The sequence below is a fragment of the Drosophila ananassae genome, chromosome 2R (genome assembly GCF_017639315.1).
Source record: "Drosophila ananassae strain 14024-0371.13 chromosome 2R, ASM1763931v2, whole genome shotgun sequence".
NCBI lineage: Eukaryota > Metazoa > Arthropoda > Insecta > Diptera > Drosophilidae > Drosophila > Drosophila ananassae.
The window spans coordinates 1,298,719-1,319,580 of record NC_057928.1 but is presented as its reverse complement, the minus strand read 5'-3'; the positions used below and the strand labels follow the sequence as shown (position 1 = coordinate 1,319,580).

General features: G+C 45.5%; 1 protein-coding gene across 1 annotated transcript in view; it reads left to right on the top strand.

Annotated features, from left to right (window-relative positions):
• LOC26514674 (piezo-type mechanosensitive ion channel component) overlaps positions 1-20,862 on the top strand; it is a 437,306-nt gene that overhangs the window by 137,288 nt on the left and 279,156 nt on the right. Inside the window, exon 8 of the mRNA XM_032453590.2 lies at positions 17,551-18,098. Coding sequence (XP_032309481.1) covers positions 17,551-18,098 — 548 coding nt within the window. The remainder of the gene's footprint in view (positions 1-17,550; positions 18,099-20,862) is intronic.

Here is a 20,862-nt window from a genome sequence, read left to right as displayed (position 1 = left end):
CAATCCTCAAAAAAGACAACCGCGCCTTAGTTGAGAAAGAGCTTCATCCTAGAGATATTTTGCCACGACCCACCTTAACATGATCACTGGTTGTGTTCGGTAATGCCAAAGAAATATCCGCCCCTTTTACACAATGCGCCTCTCCAGCTTAAAACCAATTCACATAGGCTTAAAAATAATAAAAAACAAAAATTGGCTGATATTGAGCAGCTCGATAAGACTTAAACGTGCTTAACGAGGAATGTTTTAATAACAAAAAGTTCAATTCAATTTCAATAGAAATATTCAAACATTCAATCTTATTTTTATGATTATCATTATTTTCTGAAAATAGTTTGATGTCTGATTTTCAAAGAGTTAAGCCCGCTTTTTCGCCAGACCCTGAACATTTCATTATCTGAACAAATTTCGCACTTCCTTACGTAGAAGGGATCTTTCATAATTCCTTTGCATAAAAAAGGGGAAATCCGATACTGCCAACTATAGAGGTATCTCTAAATTGTCACCATGCCAGCATGGTTATATTAAGCGTCACTCCACTTTCACTAATTTATTGGAGTGGACATAATTTGTTGACGTCCGAAAGCGCTTCCAAACAAATTTGATTTACCCAGCTTACTTAAGCATCTGCATTTAGTAAAGCTTGGAAGGATACAACAAGTTTTATTTAAAAATATATATTTCTGTTTAGTCACTAGGCACATCTTTCCTAGCAAGAGCCGCCTGCAGAGGAACACCGTAGGGAGGAGTCCCCCTGCCTCTTCTATAGAACATAGCTGTCAATTCGATTCTATGTAAGATTGAAGAGGGGAGCTGTAGGCAATAAGAAAAAAAAAGCAATAGAAATCATATGGGGCATATACCCCTGCATTGTAAGCTGAATTTACGCTACCATAGTCTGACCCGTACTGTTTGGCGTGCTAGTATGGTGACCAGACCTCAAAAAGAAATCAAATCGAAATAAGTTAGGAAAAGTTCAGAGAGCACATCTCTATGTATCAATGGCGATCTTAGAATCCATCCAAATGAAATCCTAAAAGCCTTTCTCAACTTTTTCAATCAAGAATTTGCTGGTATGGAACAGGCGATACTAGACTATATATTTAGTCTATTAAGTTAAAGAAACATAACAGTGAAGCCTTAACAACACCGGACATTCCACCCTTTTTTTTTTAATGACCCTCTTGTTCCCATCAGTATAGACTACTACTTCTAAAATCAGTACAGACTAGGAAATACATTAAAACCCATTTTTGCATCTTTCAGCATTTCCCCTTATTGGGAAATGGGTGCTTGATGGGTATTGAAATGGAACGCCCAAACCTTAGGCTTAGAGAATGCTGACTTAGAGAACTAGGGAACAAGATAGACAAGGAGAAAAAAGAGTATACTCCGAATAATTAGTCATTTGAACCCCCTTTAAAATTTCTGATTACTCCAGCGTTTTAAAGGCAAACTTTTTAGAAACTAATGCTCCTTTCGCTCCAAGCGTCCCCCATGAACTTTTAGCTAAATTTTGACCATAAATAACTAGGAATATATACATTATACTATGCATTACACAGCTTCAAACCTTACAAAGCCAGAAAGCCGTTGCATACGACACCAAAACTTTACTTTAGACTTAGACCAATCAGTCTGTCATCTCTTTTGCTTAAGACCATAAAAAGTATCCCTAAAATAGGCCTTTGTCAAAGATCTTAGCCTAACCCTTGTGTTCAATACACAACATGTCCAAAATAGGAACAGGTCTAAAGAAACTGTCCTTCGAGCGCTCCACTCTAAGATAGAAAAAGAAAAATCTTTCTGAAGGGAATCGCCTTCGTCGACTTTTTAGACATAGACGGCCTTCAACAATATTCTTTCAAATACTATAACCGACGCTTTGCCTCTTGAGGTAGTTAGCTACTTAGCGGGACTCATTGATCAACTGCTTACCTGCAGGATAGTTAAGTCTTGACTAGGCACATCATCCCTTATAAGGGCCGATTTGCAGCGGAATCCCGCCAGAGGGTGTCCCCTTCCCTCTCCTATGGAACATAACTGTCAATGCGATTTCAAGTAAGATGGAAGAGAGGGCTGCAAATTATTGGCGTACGCGGACGAAGTTGCACACAAAAATGTTCTGTCATTTTGTGATCTCATGAGCGCAAAACTACAAACCCAACCAACTGGACAAGCAGTAACGGCCTGGGAGTAAAAGCGCAAAAGCAGTGCTAGTTCTTTTCGTTAGGAGATATATCGTCTCACCAAAACTAAACAACCAAAAGCATTTCTTCAGCAATAACGCCAAAACCCTAGGGGGAGTGCTAGACAAAAATCTAAACTGGCTTCTATAGCCCCTTTCATCTGAACAAAACGATAGGGCATACGGCCATAGTCAGACCTATACTATTGTCTGGAGTACTAGTTGACCTCAAAGAAAGGAACATCCTGCAACGTCTTCTAGATCTTCTAGCCGCATCACGTGGAACGGCTAGTGAGAACACATGATAGGCTAAAGAATTCACCCCACAACTACTACTGTAAGGATGAAGAGAAACAAGAAAGGAAAGCTAACTTCGGGCGGAGCCGAAGTTGATATATCCTTGCAGTTAGGTAGCAGCTTATATTATTATATATATATCGGATCGTATATAATTGGCCGATCCTTATAAAAATTTCATCATCGAATCAAGTTTCTAATAAAAATTTTGGAAACAGCCCCAAGCATCCTTAAAAATAGAAAGGTTGTGCCGTTTCCGATCGTTCAGTTACATAGCATCAGGTATAGGATATAGTCGGCCGGTCCTTATAAAATTTGGCAGATCGGATTAGATTGCCTAAAATGGAATCTGTCTTCAAAGATGGACCAAGTCTGTTGGTCAAGCTGTTCTATGACAGCTATAGAATATAGTCGGCCGATCCTTATGAAATTTTTTACATAAAATACTTGGCCAAATTTAACATGTGGGGAAACTAAAAACTCTATAATTTAAAAAACATCATTTTTATGGCATTTCCGATAAAACAATTATATGGCAACTATACGATATAGCCGCCCGATTCCGGCCGTTCCGAATTATATACTGCCTGCAAACAAAATAATTCTATAGCTCTAAAACTGAGTGACTAGTTTGCGTAGAAACCGACAGACAGACAGACGGACATGCTCATATCGACTCAGGAGGTGATCCTGATCAAAAATGTATATACTTTATAGGGTCGGAGGCTCCTCTACTGCGTTGCTCACTTTTGGCCAAAATAATAATACTCTAGGGTTAATAGGGTTAAAAAATAATATTAAATACTGGCAAATCAATTTTGGTTGCTCCTTACATACAACAATCTTCTGCCTCCTATTCAACCCGGACTTAAAAGTCAGGCGGCTTTCGAGCGTGAGTCCCAAATAGGTGTGCTTGTTGACCTGGGGTTGCAGCGAGTCAAGTATGTAACGTCGGCGATAGTTCGACCGGGGTGGCAACCCGGGGGGGTGCGGTGAATCAGCCTATGGGGCAGCCCGATCGCGTAGTAGGACCCTATCCAGCGTTTCGTGGAGGGCTTTACCGATCTGGTAACAAGCTTAAAGCGGAGGTTAGGAAACCGCGTGGGAGCAGCGTTCTTTTAATGATTTAACCACGGAACAAGAAAGTTCAGGCGAGCAAGGAGAAGCATCCAGAAATTCACGAAGAGCTGCAGCGAAGTTTTACCCGTTGAGGGATTATCGTGCTGGAGGAGCTGGAGCAGGACCAGCAGTCATAGAAAAAGAAGGCCACAAGCGGCCATTTGGCGGTGTACGTGCAGCTCAGTCAAGGAAGGTCGCGGGTCGCAGAAGCGAGGTGTGTCTTAAGGCTAGGTCATGGTTGTGCGAGCCTGACGTAGGTGTTTTCGTTTCGTTAGGTCAAGGGTACCAGCGTACGAGCTAGACCCCTAGTGGCAGCGAGGCGTGGTGCGAGCAACGTTCGGCCAGAAGAAGCAGAGCGGGTCACAGTTGCGGCGCAAATCTCGCCGTCAGGCCGCCCGCGAGGCGGGGCTGAGGAGGGTCATCGAAACCAAGTGTGGAGCGGGGAACACAGTGAGCCCGACCTGAGCTGAAGCAGCTGGAGCGTTCGCGACGCTTAAAGGGGCGCTCCGCCGGAGATTCGGATAGGGTTCGGCCCTAACCTCACAGGCGCCGCCGTGCAGCAGGCGTCATCCTGGAGTAGTGAAGCCAAGGACGGAGTGCTGGCGGCGCTTTTAAGGAGCACCCCGTCGATCGGAGGAGTCGCCGTGAAAGAAGAAAGCCGCGGAGAAGAAGAAGTAGTGGCCGAAGATTTCTAGTTAGAGCACTGCTGCTGGCTGAATGTATTGTTGTTGGCATTGTTAACGGGTTAGGCAGGAGTCCTCGCGAATTGCATATTTTCTCTTCCAGCCTCGAGTAGTGGAAGCGCTTCAACGACTCGTCGCGGATACAAAAAGTGAGTAATCTTCAATCTATGCCAAGCCAGCTGAAGTGATGCGGAATTCTCCGATCAATATTTTCCCCCGTTTTCCGAGTTCCGGCCCAGAAGGCTTCACCAGTTAGACAGAGCGCGCGTCCGCCAATCCTATCGAATTGAATACACGTCAAGTTCGCGGATTTTTAGTGATAAGTTATTGTTAAGCGTATTAAGGAGGAATGTATGTTGAAGTATTAGGGCATTTAGGAAGCTAGAATAAGGATGTTATTTAGAGGTTTAAGGTCTTTCTTTAAGGAATAAATATGAAGTTTATAATGGAGTGAGAAAACATAGTTCGCCGCGTTTGATTTGCGACCGCCCTGCCGCTAGCCTAGGCCATGTACATTCTTGAGGATCCCCGAAGGATCCTGATACGCACCGTTTACAGGAGCCTGAGTTTGACCTACGCGGTTCGTGAGGTCGCGCACGCAACATTATCGAAATAATTTATGATTCCCGGAGGCAGCATCGAGGGGAGAGAAGGGGGTGTTTCAGAACCCGCCCATTAGCCGACGAGATCTGGCCGAACACCGCGTGCAACCCCCTCCTCTCATCCGATATCTCCAGAGATTCCATCTCACATTTCGTTACAGTTATAATTATCTTAATCATAAATTTATCTGGCGCCCAACGAGGGCCATGTTTTTAGCATGGTTAGACGCAGCCATGTTTTGCGGACAAATCTTTTCGGCCGGTTACAGTAGCATGGCAGTAACCAGACCAAAATCCTCAGCAGTGGCGCGGGTACCGCTTGGAATTCTACACTCATAAGAGAGAGCAGACCACAGTGCCACGGCAGCCATTGCGAGAGTTTCGAGTAGAGTTTAGCAAGACTGTTTCTCGCATTGGACTTCAGGAGGGAACAGGACCCCAATGGCCACGAGTACCGGATAACAAGTTGCTACAAGAGCGAAGGGACGGGAGAGCCAGCTGGGAAGGGGAGTTTTGTTGGCGAGAAGAAGAAGACATTAGGCAGCGTGCAATGGCGGTTGGCAAACTAAGAACGGAGGCGAAGCTCAGTTTTAGAGTTTTGGTATTTGAAAAGCGAGTATTTTTTTTGGCTAAGCAAGAAAGAAAAAAGAAAGGATGAACCCAGCAGAGGCAGAGAAGGGGGCAGCGACACCTGTGAAGGTGCCCGTCTGCGCATTATGCAACAAAGAAATGGCAACCGGCAGAGCCAGGATCAAGTGCGGACACGAGTTCCACAAAGCGTGTATAACAACACACGCTAAATCGAAGTTGTCGTGTCCGACGTGCAAGGTAGTGTGTTTCGAGAAAGCACAGGCGGCCGGCGCCATGACTGGCGCGAGCACGAGTCAGCTGACTCGCAGAGCAGATTCACCCTGTGGGACCAGCCAAGCGAGCTCTCAAGCAGAGTCGGCAGGAAGCACAGCGGAATTGAGTTCGATTGTGTCCCAATCAATCAGCGCCATGCAGGCAACGCTGCTGGAGCAACTGTCAGCGCAAATGGACAGACTGTTCCACCAAAGGGCGCAATCAGAGAGGGAAGGAGAAGAGAGAGCAGAAGGCTACGAGCAACGTAGTGGGATATATGGTGATGAAACTGAAACCAGGGATCCGGGCGACTATTTAGGAAATGGCGTGAGGCAACAGGCTGATCACAACTTTGGGTATAGACCGGAGAAAGTGGGACAGATCCTGAATAGTTAGAAGATTCGTTTTAGCGGACATCCCGACGGCATGACCATCGATAATTTCATCTATCGGGTAGAAGCTTTGACGCACCAGACGTTGGATAGTAACTTTTCAGCTCTATGCGGAAATGCTAGTTTGTTATTTGATGGGAAAGCGGGAGAATTTTACTGGCGCTTTCACAAGTTGAATAGAGGAATGAGATGGAATGATTTATGCGACGCGCTCAGGAAACAATTCAGGGATGATAAGTCGGATGAGGACATAAGAGAGGCGATAAGAGATCGGAAGCAGCGCGACAGAGAAGATTTTGACACGTTTTACGAGGCGATAGAACAGTTGATGGATGGTCTGAGTATTCCATTAAGCGATGCCACGCTTATGGAGATGGTAAGGAGGAATCTCAGGTCCGAGATCCGCCACGAGTTGCTAAATGTGTCGATATGTTCGATAAGCCACTTACGGGAGATATGTCGGCGCCGTGAACGATTCTTAGAGGAGGTGCGACGAGACTGCGACTCTTCCAAACCAGGATGGGGAGAGAAGCCGTATGGGGAAACTCAGAGACGGGAAGACAGAAGCTCACACAGAAGTTACAACAAATCAGTAGCGGAAGTAGGAAGCGACTTGGAATGGGAAGAGGCCCAAGAGTTTTCGAGTGATGAAGCGGGTGAAGTGGAGGCAGTGGCTCTTATCTGCTGGAATTGCAGAAGAGAGGGCCACAGGTACCACGACTGCGCGGGCAAGCGGAAAGTTTTTGGGTGCGGGGCGCCAAATGTCTACAAGCCATCGTGTCCTAAGTGTCTAAAAAACGGAAGAGCGAATGCGCCGGATCGTCCATCTCAGCGCGTTCCGTCAGGTGTGAACAAGGACAAGTAAGAAGTGAGCTCAGTGAAGAGTATAGTAAAGCTAAGGTAGAGAGTAAGAATAGGTCAAGGAACACTAATAGGTTAAGGCAGTATTGGCAGTCAATGAAGGCGGTAGAAACGATAAGGCATAAAACCTCAGACAAACGTCCTTTCGGCGAAGTCAGATTGTTAGGAGAGGAAGTGCTAGGGCTACTGGATACTGGTGCAGCCATTAGCTATATCGGAGGGAGTTTTGCGAGGAAGATCATAAAAAGCGGGGCTGACTTCAAGCGTAATGGAACGATTGTAAGCACTGCCGATGGGCAACGACAGCAGGTGGTAGGTCATTTGACGACTGAGGTGGAGTTCAAAGATCAATGCAAGACGCATATGTTCTACCTGGTTCCCACTTTGAGCCAGGATTTGTATTTAGGTATCGATTTCTGTATCGATTGGGCAAGACGCATTTGATCAGCCACAGTATCGATGTCGGGGACACGAAAGCGGTCAATCAGAGGCACTATCCGGTTTCTCCAGCGGAAGAGAAGCTGCTCTACGGAGAGGTCGATAGGATGATGAGATTAGGAGTGATTGAGGAGTCGCAAAGCGCCTGGTCGTCGCCAGTTGTATTGGTACAGAAGCCAGGAAAAGTTCGGTTATGTCTGGACTGCAAGAAAGTGAATAGCTTCAGGGCGACGCTTAACCACTTCCGCAAATTGATGTGATTCTGAGCAGATTTCCCAGAGCGATATATCCCAGAGCGACAAGACCGCGTTTACGATCCCGGGGAAGCCATTGTACCAGTTTAAAGTTATGCCTTTCGGGCTAATGAATGCATCGCAGACCATGACTCGACTCATGGATAAAGTGATTCCGGCCTCGTTGCGTAATGAGGTATTCGTGTACTTGGATGATCTGCTGGTCGTCCCCGATACCTTTGAGTCGCATCTGGCGGTTCTGACGACGGTGGCAGGGCACATTCAGAAAGCAGGTCATGGATGGCAAGGGCTTCCTACGGACGAAGCAAGTCCGGGTTTTAGAACTAGCGGAGAATTTCGCATGGAAGTTATGGGTGCCAAAGGGAATGATTCCCGAGATACTAAGAGAGGCCCATGACAGTCCCACAGCAGCGCACGGAGGGGTCCGTAAGACGCTGGAAAGAGTTCGTCAAATGTACTACTGGCCAGGCTTAGTTAATGAGGTGAAAGAGTACGTAGGCAAGTGCGAGGTCTGTAAGATGAACAAGGTACCTAATAAAGTGAGGCCAGCGATGGGAAGGCCAGCGGAAACACAGAGATTCTTTCAGCGAATTTATGTGGATTTCCTGGGGCCGTATCCGAGATCCAAGAGTGGAAATATTGGGATATTCATCGCTTTAGACCATTACACCAAATTCGTGTTTCTCAAGGCAGTGAAGAAGCTTTCGGCGGATGTAGTGGTGAAGTACATGAAGCAGGAGTTGTTCCACACGTATGGAGTTCCGGAGCCTGTGTTCTCAGATAATGGAACGCAATTCAAAGGAGAAATATTTAGGACGCTAATGCGCGAGAATAGGGTGACGCAGGTTTTCACAGCGGTCCATTCGCCGAAGCCATAAGGTCGTTCGTAAATGCAGACCAATGAAATTGGGACGAGCATCTCAGCGAGATCTGCTGTGCTTTGAGGACCTCGATCCATTCCGGCACGGGGAGTCCCCATATTACTTGAGAGAGGGCCAAGAGATCTTCAGGAGAAACTTCAAGCAGAGTAACTTCGCTGTAGGATATAATGCCAAGCTTGGGCTAATGTTAAAGCTAGAGCTCGGAGGAGAACAGGAAAGGCTACTTACGAGCTGGAGGACATGCAAGGGCGAGCGATAGGTACCTATCATGCCAAAGACTTGAAGCAGTAGTTCTCGTCTCCGTGGTTTAGCTAAACAGGAACGTTTGAGACCCTGTTCTAGCTCTTGAGAAGGGGGCATTTTGTAACGTCGGCGATAGTTCGACCGAGGGGGCAACCTGGGGGGGTGCGGTGAATCAGCCTATCGGGCAGCCCGATCGCGTAGTAGGACCCTACCGATCTAGTAGTAGTACCGATCTGGTATCTTAAAGCGGAGGTTAGGAAACCGCGTGGGAGCAGCGTTTTTTTAGGGATTTAACCACGGAACAACAAAGTTCAGGCGAGCAAGGAGAAGCATCCAGAAATTCACGAAGAGCTGCAGCGAAGTTTTACCCGTTGAGGGATTATCGTGCTGGAGGAGCTGGAGCAGGACCAGCTGTCATAGAAAAAGAAGGCCACAAGCGGCCATTTGGCGGTGTACGTGCAGCTCAGTCAAGGAAGGTCGCGGGTCGCAGAAGCGAGGTGAGTCTTAAGGCTAGGTCATGGTTGTGCGAGCCTGACGTAGGTGTTTTCGTTTCGTTAGGTCAAGGGTACCAGCGTACGAGCTAGACCCCTAGTGGCAGCGAGGCGTGGTGCGAGCAACGTTCGGCCAGAAGAAGCAGAGCGGGTCACAGTTGCGGCGCAAATCTCGCCGTCAGGCCGCCCGCGAGGTGGGGCTGAGGAGGGTCATCGAAACCAAGTGTGGAGCGGGGAACACAGTGAGCCCGACCTGAGCTGAAGCAGCAGGAGCGTTCGCGACGCTTTAAGGGGCGCTCCGCCGAAGATTCGGATAGGGTTCGGCCCTAACCTCACAGGAGCCGCCGTGCAGCAGGCGTTATCCTGGAGTAGTGAAGCCAAGGACGGAGTTTCAAGGCGGCGCTTTCAAGGAGCGTTCCGTTATTCGGAGGAGCAGCCGGGGACTAGCCGTTGGCCATAGAATAGGAAGCAGGGACAGGGCGCTTGCGACGTTTTCAAGAAGCGCTCTGTTGATCGAGGGAGCGGAGAGACTCGTCCGGCTGATGGTCTAACGGTGCCGAAAGCGGAGAAGAAGAAGTAGTGGCCGGAGATTTCTGGTTAGAGCACTGCTGCTGGCTGAATGTATTGTTGTTGGCATTGTTAACGGGTTAGGCAGGAGTCCTCGCGAATTGCATATTTTCTCTTCCAGCTTCGAGTAGTGGAAGCGCTTCAACGACTCGTCGCGGATACAAAAAGTGAGTAATCTTCAATCTATGCCAAGCCAGCTGAAGTGATGCGGAATTCTCCGATCAATATTTTCCCCCGTTTTCCGAGTTCCGGCCCAGGAGGCTTCACCAGTTAGACAGTCAACCACCTTGATGTACTGAACAGAAAAAGAAGGAAAGTAAAAATCGAACAACTTCTATACGCGGACTTTATAGTATAGTACTTCTAGCAATTAAAATCTTATAAAATTAAGTAGAGCGCGCGTCCGCCAATCCTATCGAATGGAATACACGTCAAGTTCGCGGATTTTTAGTGATAAGTTATTGTTAAGCGTATTAAGGAGGAATTTATGTTGAAGTATTAGAGCATTTAGGAAGCTAGAATAAGGATGTTATTTAGAGGTTTAAGGTATTTCTTTAAGGAATAAATATGAAGTTTATAATGGAGTGAGAAAACATAGTTCGCCGCGTTTGATTTGCGACCGCCCTGCCGCTAGCCTAGGCCATGTACATTCTTGAGGATCCCCGAAGGATCCTGATACGCACCGTTCACAGAAGCCTGAGTTTGACCTACGCGGTTCGTGAGGTCGCGCACGCAACATTATCGAAATAATTTATGATTCCCGGAGGCAGCATCGAGGGGAGAGAAGGGGGTGTTTCAGAACCCGCCCATTAGCCGACGAGATCTGGCCGAACACCGCGTGCAACCCCCTCCTCTCATCCGATATCTCCAGAGATTCCATCTCACATTTCGTTACAGTTATAATTATCTTAATCATAAATTTAGCTGGCGCCCAACGAGGGCCATGTTTTTAGCATGGTTAGACGCAGCCATGTTTTGCGGACAAATCTTTTCGGCCGGTTACAGTAGCATGGCAGTAACCAGACCAAAATCCTCAGCAGTGGCGCGGGTACCGCTTGGAATTCTACACTCATAAGAGAGAGCAGACCACAGTGCCACGGCAGCCATTGCGAGAGTTTCGAGTAGAGTTTAGCAAGACTGTTTCTCGCATTGGACTTCAGGAGGGAACAGGACCCCAATGGCCACGAGTACCGGATAACAAGTTGCTACAAGAGCGAAGGGACGGGAGAGCCAGTTGGGAAGGGGAGTTTTGTTGGCGAGAAGAAGAAGACATTAGGCAGCGTGCAATGGCGGTTGGCAAACTAAGAACGGAGGCGAAGCTCAGTTTTAGAGTTTTGGTATTTGAAAAGCGAGTATTTTTTTTGGCTAAGCAAGAAAGAAAAAAGAAAGGATGAACCCAGCAGAGGCAGAGAAGGGGGCAGCGACACCTGTGAAGGTGCCCGTCTGCGCATTATGCAACAAAGAAATGGCAACCGGCAGAGCCAGGATCAAGTGCGGACACGAGTTCCACAAAGCGTGTATAACAACACACGCTAAATCGAAGTTGTCGTGTCCGACGTGCAAGGTAGTGTGTTTCGAGAAAGCACAGGCGGCCGGCGCCATGACTGGCGCGAGCACGAGTCAGCTGACTCGCAGAGCAGATTCACCCTGTGGGACCAGCCAAGCGAGCTCTCAAGCAGAGTCGGCAGGAAGCACAGCGGAATTGAGTTCGATTGTGTCCCAATCAATCAGCGCCATGCAGGCGACGCTGCTGGAACAACTGTCAGCGCAAATGGACAGACTGTTCCACCAAAGGGCGCAATCAGAGAGGGAAGGAGAAGAGAGAGCAGAAGGCTACGAGCAACGTAGTGGGATATATGGTGATGAAACTGAAACCAGGGATCAGGGCGACTATTTAGGAAATGGCGTGAGGCAACAGGCTGATCACAACTTTGGGTATAGACCGGAGAAAGTGGGACAGATCCTGAATAGTTAGAAGATTCGTTTTAGCGGACATCCCGACGGCATGACCATCGATAATTTCATCTATCGGGTAGAAGCTTTGACGCACCAGACGTTGGATAGTAACTTTTCAGCTCTATGCGGAAATGCTAGTTTGTTATTTGATGGGAAAGCGGGAGAATTTTACTGGCGCTTTCACAAGTTGAATAGAGGAATGAGATGGAATGATTTATGCGACGCGCTCAGGAAACAATTCAGGGATGATAAGTCGGATGAGGACATAAGAGAGGCGATAAGAGATCGGAAGCAGCGCGACAGAGAAGATTTTGACACGTTTTACGAGGCGATAGAACAGTTGATGGATGGTCTGAGTATTCCATTAAGCGATGCCACGCTTATGGAGATGGTAAGGAGGAATCTCAGGTCCGAGATCTGCCACGAGTTGCTAAATGTGTCGATACGTTCGATAAGCCACTTACGGGAGATATGTCGGCGCCGTGAACGATTCTTAGAGGAGGTGCGACGAGACTGCGACTCTTCCAAACCAGGATGGGGAGAGAAGCCGTATGGGGAAACTCAGAGACGGGAAGACAGAAGTTACAACAAATCAGTAGCGGAAGTAGGAAGCGACTTGGAATGGGAAGAGGCCCAAGAGTTTTCGAGTGATGAAGCGGGTGAAGTGGAGGCAGTGGCTCTTATCTGCTGGAATTGCAGAAGAGAGGGCTACATGTACCACGACTGCGCGGGCAAGCGGAAAGTTTTTGGGTGCGGGGCGCCAAATGTCTACAAGCCATCGTGTCCTAAGTGTCTAAAAAACGGAAGAGCGAATGCGCCGGAATCTCAGCGCGTTCCGTCAGGTGTGAACAAGGACAAGTAAGAAGTGAGCTCAGTGAAGAGTATAGTAAAGCTAAGGTAGAGAGTAAGAATAGGTCAAGGAACACTAATAGGTTAAGGCAGTATTGGCAGTCAATGAAGGCGGTAGAAACGATAAGGCATAAAACCTCAGACAAACGTCCTTTCGGCGAAGTCAGATTGTTAGGAGAGGAAGTGCTAGGGCTACTGGATACTGGTGCAGCCATTAGCCGTATCGGAGGGAGTTTTGCGAGGAAGATCATAAAAAGCGGGGCTGACTTCAAGCGTAAAGGAACGATTGTAAGCACTGCCGATGGGCAACGACAGCAGGTGGTAGGTCATTTGACGACTGAGGTGGAGTTCAAAGTTCAATGCAAGACGCATATGTTCTACCTGGTTCCCACTTTGAGCCAGGATTTGTATTTAGGTATCGATTTCTGGAGGAGTTTCGAGCTGTTGCCATCGGAGTTCCGAGTCGGCGAAACCTATGTTAGTCAGGAGTTGTAACTTGCCCAGCAAGTTAGTCTGAAGACAGTGGTAGAGCTATTTCCATCATTCGCCATGTTAGGATTGGGCAAGACGCATTTGATCAGCCACAGTATCGATGTCGGGGACACGAAAGCGGTCAATCAGAGGCACTATCCGGTTTCTCCAGCTGTAGAGAAGCTGCTCTACGGAGAGGTCGATAGGATGATGAGATTAGGAGTGATTGAGGAGTTGCAAAGCGCCTGGTCGTCGCCAGTTGTATTGGTACAGAAGCCAGGAAAAGTTCGGTTATGTCTGGACTGCAAGAAAGTGAATAGCTTCAGGGCGACGCTTAACCACTTCCGCAAATTGATGTGATTCTGAGCAGATTTCCCAGAGCGATATATCCCAGAGCGACAAGACCGCGTTTACGATCCCGGGGAAGCCATTGTACCAGTTTAAAGTTATGCCTTTCGGGCTAATGAATGCATCGCAGACCATGACTCGACTCATGGATAAAGTGATTCCGGCCTCGTTGCGTAATGAGGTATTCGTGTACTTGGATGATCTGCTGGTCGTCCCCGATACCTTTGAGTCGCATCTGGCGGTTCTGACGACGGTGGCAGGGCACATTCAGAAAGCAGGTCATGGATGGCAAGGGCTTCCTACGGACGAAGCAAGTCCGGGTTTTAGAACTAGCGGAGAATTTCGCATGGAAGTTATGGGTGCCAAAGGGAATGATTCCCGAGATACTAAGAGAGGCCCATGACAGTCCCACAGCAGCGCACGGAGGGGTCCGTAAGACGCTGGAAAGAGTTCGTCAAATGTACTACTGGCCAGGCTTAGTTAATGAGGTGAAAGAGTACGTAGGCAAGTGCGAGGTCTGTAAGATGAACAAGGTACCTAATCAAGTGAGGCCAGCGATGGTAAGGCCAGCGGAAACACAGAGATTCTTTCAGCGAATTTATGTGGATTTCCTGGGGCCGTATCCGAGATCCAAGAGTGGAAATATTGGGATATTCATCGCTTTAGACCATTACACCAAATTCGTGTTTCTCAAGGCAGTGAAGAAGCTTTCGGCGGATGTAGTGGTGAAGTACATGAAGCAGGAGTTGTTCCACACGTATGGAGTTCCGGAGCCTGTGTTCTCAGATAATGGAACGCAATTCAAAGGAGAAATATTTAGGACGCTAATGCGCGAGAATAGGGTGACGCAGGTTTTCACAGCGGTCCATTCGCCGAAGCCATAAGGTCGTTCGTAAATGCAGACCAATGAAATTGGGACGAGCATCTCAGCGAGATCTGCTGTGCTTTGAGGACCTCGATCCATTCCGGCACGGGGAGTCCCCATATTACTTGGTGTTTGGGCAAAAGTTTGTAGGATCAGGAGGAACGTACAAGCTCATGAGAGAGCTAGGTATCATGGAGGACAAAGAAGTCAGGCTGTCCAAGGAGGTCTCGTTGGAAATGGCACGCGCTCAAGCGCAGAAGGCCTTAGCGAGGCAGACGGAGAAGAATGAAAGGCTTTATAATGTGCGTTCCAGAGAGGTTACATATCGAGAGGGCCAAGAGATCTTCAGGAGAAACTTCAAGCAGAGTAACTTCGCTGTAGGATATAATGCCAAGCTTGGGCTAATGTTAAAGCTAGAGCTCGGAGGAGAACAGGAAAGGCTACTTACGAGCTGGAGGACATGCAAGGGCGAGCGATAGGTACCTATCATGCCAAAGACTTGAAGCAGTAGTTCTCGCCTCCGTGGTTTAGCTAAACAGGAACGTTTGAGACCCTGTTCTAGCTCTTGAGAAGGGGGCATTTTGTAACGTCGGCGATAGTTCGACCGAGGGGGCAACCTGGGGGGGTGCGGTGAATCAGCCTATCGGGCAGCCCGATCGCGTAGTAGGACCCTACCGATCTAGTAGTAGTACCGATCTGGTATCTTAAAGCGGAGGTTAGGAAACCGCGTGGGAGCAGCGTTTTTTTAGGGATTTAACCACGGAACAACAAAGTTCAGGCGAGCAAGGAGAAGCATCCAGAAATTCACGAAGAGCTGCAGCGAAGTTTTACCCGTTGAGGGATTATCGTGCTGGAGGAGCTGGAGCAGGACCAGCAGTCATAGAAAAAGAAGGCCACAAGCGGCCATTTGGCGGTGTACGTGCAGCTCAGTCAAGGAAGGTCGCGGGTCGCAGAAGCGAGGTGAGTCTTAAGGCTAGGTCATGGTTGTGCGAGCCTGACGTAGGTGTTTTCGTTTCGTTAGGTCAAGGGTACCAGCGTACGAGCTAGACCCCTAGTGGCAGCGAGGCGTGGTGCGAGCAACGTTCGGCCAGAAGAAGCAGAGCGGGTCACAGTTGCGGCGCAAATCTCGCCGTCAGGCCGCCCGCGAGGCGGGGCTGAGGAGGGTCATCGAAACCAAGTGTGGAGCGGGGAACACAGTGAGCCCGACCTGAGCTGAAGCAGCAGGAGCGTTCGCGACGCTTTAAGAGGCTCTCCGCCGAAGATTCGGATAGGGTTCGGCCCTAACCTCACAGGAGCCGCCGTGCAGCAGGCGTTATCCTGGAGTAGTGAAGCCAAGGACGGAGTGCTGGCGGCGCTTTCAAGGAGCGTTCCGTTATTCGGAGGAGCAGCCGGGGACTAGCCGTTGGCCATAGAATAGGAAGCAGGGACAGGGCGCTTGCGACGTTTTCAAGAAGCGCTCTGTTGATCGAGGGAGCGGAGAGACTCGTCCGGCTGATGGTCTAACGGTGCCGAAAGCGGAGAAGAAGAAGTAGTGGCCGGAGATTTCTGGTTAGAGCACTGCTGCTGGCTGAATGTATTGTTGTTGGCATTGTTAACGGGTTAGGCAGGAGTCCTCGCGAATTGCATATTTTCTCTTCCAGCTTCGAGTAGTGGAAGCGCTTCAACGACTCGTCGCGGATACAAAAAGTGAGTAATCTTCAATCTATGCCCACTTCTATACGCGGACTTTATAGTATAGTACTTCTAGCAATTAAAATCTTATAAAATTAAGTAGAGCGCGCGTCCGCCAATCCTATCGAATGGAATACACGTCAAGTTCGCGGATTTTTAGTGATAAGTTATTGTTAAGCGTATTAACGAGGAATTTATGTTGAAGTATTAGAGCATTTAGGAAGCTAGAATAAGGATGTTATTTAGAGGTTTAAGGTCTTTCTTTAAGGAATAAATATGAAGTTTATAATGGAGTGAGAAAACATAGTTCGCCGCGTTTGATTTGCGACCGCCCTGCCGCTAGCCTAGGCCATGTACATTCTTGAGGATCCCCGAAGGATCCTGATACGCACCGTTCACAGGAGCCTGAGTTTGACCTACGCGGTTCGTGAGGTCGCGCACGCAATATTATCGAAATAATTTATGATTCCCGGAGGCAGCATCGAGGGGAGAGAAGGGGGTGTTTCAGAACCCGCCCATTAGCCGACGAGATCTGGCCGGACACCGCGTGCAACCCCCTTCTCTCATCCGATATCGCCAGAGACGCCATCTCACATTTCGTTACAAGCAGGAAAACTCCCGAGCAGCAGTCCTTTCTAATAGTGGTTAGCCACACGCGCACTTACCCGGTTTGATTGATATAATCCAGCGGTAAGCCCAATTTTCGTTTTTAAGAAGCCGCTGCTCCTGCTACAGATAATCTCCACTCAATACGGAGTACTGAAAGATCACCTCGAACCTGTTCCAAAATTTCCTGATTTTCGCGATTAGAGGACATAATTAGGAAATAATCCTTGCCTTCCCTCCTATAATAGTAGATTTACTCATTAGCTTCGGTCGCCGAATCAACCGAGGGGTGCAGCCGCCAAATGTACGGCTGGCTATCGCTGGGAAAGATCTGAGATAGTAAGATTAGTAAGTACGAGGAAGATTGTTGCAAAGATAAAGCGTTAACTTACCTTCAGTAACAAACCGGGAGAACGATGCAGGATGTCGTGTTTCTACATAATCCTATTAATGGTAATTTGAGCAGCCATCTAACATACACTAACACACTTCAAGTTTAACGTTCCTAGTAGAGAGTTAAGAAACTTTATCCTAACCCATTTTAGTTCGACATTTGGCCAACACGATCCATTTAGGGTATTCATTTTGTAGTACAAAGGCCTCTTCCACATCTTTTCGCTTTGTCCAACTTATAACCTTGAGTCTCTTATTCTTAACGTCTTATTTGAGTAACTCTCTTCCTGGTTTCTATCCTTTACTCTCGGATCTATCCCCGCGATTCGAGCTGTTTGTAAAATATATTCAATATTGAAATATAAAATATTATCCACTAGTTACCATTTGTTAAAATATTATTAAAAGATAAAATATTTTAAAATAAATATTATGAATTCATTTAATTTAAAAAACTCAAAAGTTTAATTTTTAAATCTAAATAAATTAAACTTAAAATTTGTAAATAAATTTTTCATTTGTTTTTTTTTAGAGTTTTACTTTTAATCTGGAGCAAATTGGGTTTGTTCATCCGCAAAATAAGGGTACTCCCCCTTGGATCCCGTTGACAGTAAAAACTGGATTTCTTTTAGTGTTTTGGATAACTTCACGGCAATATTTTAAAGAAAAAGTTGAAGATAGAACACAAGATAATTTGCTTCATCAAATTTTTGGACCCCATCATTCACGTTCTGGACATCTATTGTTTGAAAAATCCCAGGCTCCACAACTTATTATTTATATATTTAAAAGTACATCTAATTTCATTACAAGGATATGGATGTGGCTTTTAATATTCTTGATATTTTTATGTGCTATGATTGACAATGCTATGACAGGATTTAGAATTTGCTATATGTCACTTTTTCTGCTTTTCTTGATGGTTTTTCAGATGTCCCTTCAACTTTGGATTAAATTTTTGTATGGATATTGGATTTTTCTTATATTTTACGCCATGACGATATTGACAGTTATTTATACTTATCAATTTGATAATTTTGACAAATACTGGTCAATATATTTAAAAGTGCAAAAAAAAATGTGAGTAAATTTTGAATGTTTGTAAAATTTTATTTTTGCTTTATTTGTCATATTATAATTTGAATCGGTCGACTATATCCTATAGCTGCCATACAACTTAACGATTGGAAATGCCATAACTTTGCTGTTTTTGATGACAGGAAATGATATAGCCTTTATAATTTTAAATATGCTTGGGGCTTTTTCAAACTTTTTTTTTGTAGAAAATTGAAATTCTTATAAAAAATAGCCACTTAATCCGAACCGATATATATCTAATGATATAAAATGCAACTTAACTGAAAGGGTCATTTCACTTTCTGGTTATTACTTTAATTTAGAGTTTCTTGTTGTGCTTTGCTAAACCTTTTTGTTACTAATTAATTAATTTTGTTTTCCAATAGTTCTCGCTCCCATCAAATATTGGTCATATTTTATATGTTGAATTCACATGAATTCACATGAATGTATGTAACAGAAAGAACGTGTTAATTTGTAATGATTAGGCTCAGAAAAGGGTACAGAAGCTGATTGCTGGTTTGTTGCCGCAACTTGCAGTTGAAAAAATTGAACATAGAGAAAAAATGAGCTCAGAATAGGTTTGTTTGAGACTGGCTTTATTAATTTATAAGATCAATATTAGTGCTGTTTAAGAAGGTTGGTAGTGCCACTGGTCACTTATATTGGCAATATCCCAAGATTTTCCCATTCAGCGAGGCAGTTTTTCATTCAGCGTACACGTAAAAGTACACCAAAATCATTAACCTGAATTAATTTTTCTAAGGCAGTCCCAGAGGTGGGGACTAGTACGATAAAAATACATAAGTTTGCATTTTGATCCATTAAGTATTAAGTCATTAGCTAAACACCATTTTTGAAAATTATCGAGATCGGACTGGAGTCTGTTTTGGGCAGACGGGAACTTATATTGCAGACAAAGCTTAATATCGTCTGCGTACATTAGTACCAGCGCGTTCGTTAAGGATGGGGGCAAGTCATTTATAAAAAGAGTGAATAGTAATGGGCCAAGATGGCTTCCTTGAGGGACTCCAGATGTGGCACGGACTAAGCGGGAGTATTGATTTTTAAATAAGAAATGTGTTCTTCCATTTAAATAGCTCTAGATCCACGTAATGAGGTCGGTTGAGAATCCCAAAAGATTTAGTTTACTCAACAAGAGTGAGTTTACTAAAGTCTGTGTAAATAACATTAGTTTGAAGTCCCTTTTGAAAGCCATCTAAAACGAAGGATGTCAACTCCAATAAATTAGTGGTGGTTGACCGACGCTTAATGAAACCATGCTGACATGGAGAAATTATTGATGAGCATAGGTGTTGCAAATGAGGAGTTATTAATTTTTCGAATAACTTTGACAATTTTGAGATGCCTCTCAAATCTAAAGGTCTCTAAATTAGATACCCCTGTATCTAACATGACCTTCATTTCTGCTCCTTCGATCTCTGCTGATACAACTGCTGATCATCATCTGACAATCCTCCTATTAGTTTTCAGAGGCAGCACCTTGCAATCGGTGCTCTTTTCTCTATGCCTGAGACCGCAGAGTATTTCCCGCACCCTGTCATGCTGCACATCCCGCATCCAGGGGTTCCTGCGCCCTCTTGCCTAATGGTCCATGCCTCCGTACCTGTGGCATGCCTGAACTGCGTTGTTTACTGGTTCTTGCTTTCCATTGCCGATTCTGCTGTTGCTGCTGTGTTTCGGCCTGCCATCTCGAATTATATCCTTGTCCTGGGGTGCTCTGTTGCTCCGGCGATCTTTGCAGCGGTTTCTCTCTCTTTTTTCTTGGTGTCCATTCCTGATCTTGCTGCCTGTTCTGAATGTATTTTTGTGCTCCTCTTTCCCATTTTTGGTTGATTTGGAGCTGTCGACTCGTGCTACTGAACCCTGTTTTTTAAAAATTGATTCCCAACTTCGGCTGTGCTTCGACTTTCCTTTCTTTTTTTGACTCATTTTTTAAAGAACAGTATAATGCATTGATATTCATTATTATTAATGTCGATTTATTTTCAAAGAGTAAAACTAAAATGTAAAAGAAAGAATGCCATTGCAGTGCATTTCTTATCAGATTATCAGTTTTTATCATTGAATTGACAATGAAAAGAAAAATTTGTTATCAGTGAAAGTTCGTAAAAAAATCTACCATCAGGTTTCGCTCCAATCAGGTTTGATGTGGTTTCGGAAAAAGTAACTTATGTGTGTCTCGCGTGCGAATATATTGTTTTGTGAATATATAAAAAACAAAATGTTTCCACCAAGAGCTATAAAATCATTTGTGTAAAAACAAAAATCAGCCTTAGCTAATTTTTTTTTTTAGTTTAATAGTTACATTTATTATATACAATTTAAATGGATATAAAATTTATTAAATTTCATAACCTTGTGGAGAGTCAACCGACACAATTTAAAATAGCAACGAATAAATACTTCTTCGGCATGGAATCTAAAAACCCTTTGGGCATACTGAAACTCGCTACTCGCTACAAGAAGCTTCACTCTTCAAGAAATCATCTTAATATACACAACCAATACATTAAACCAAAATCTTATTAACCACCCTATTAATGCAGTTTATATTTAATAAATATTAATAGTTATTAACCAACGTGGTTATACTTATTTGGAGCATATAAGTCTCCATAATTGGTGACCCTCGACAACTAGAACAAATTCCAAATCACATCAAGGTCTTGAGTACATACACACAAGTATTTCACAACATGGCCGAAAACGAAGACTTTGCTGGCGGGCAAGACGCGCGCAATTC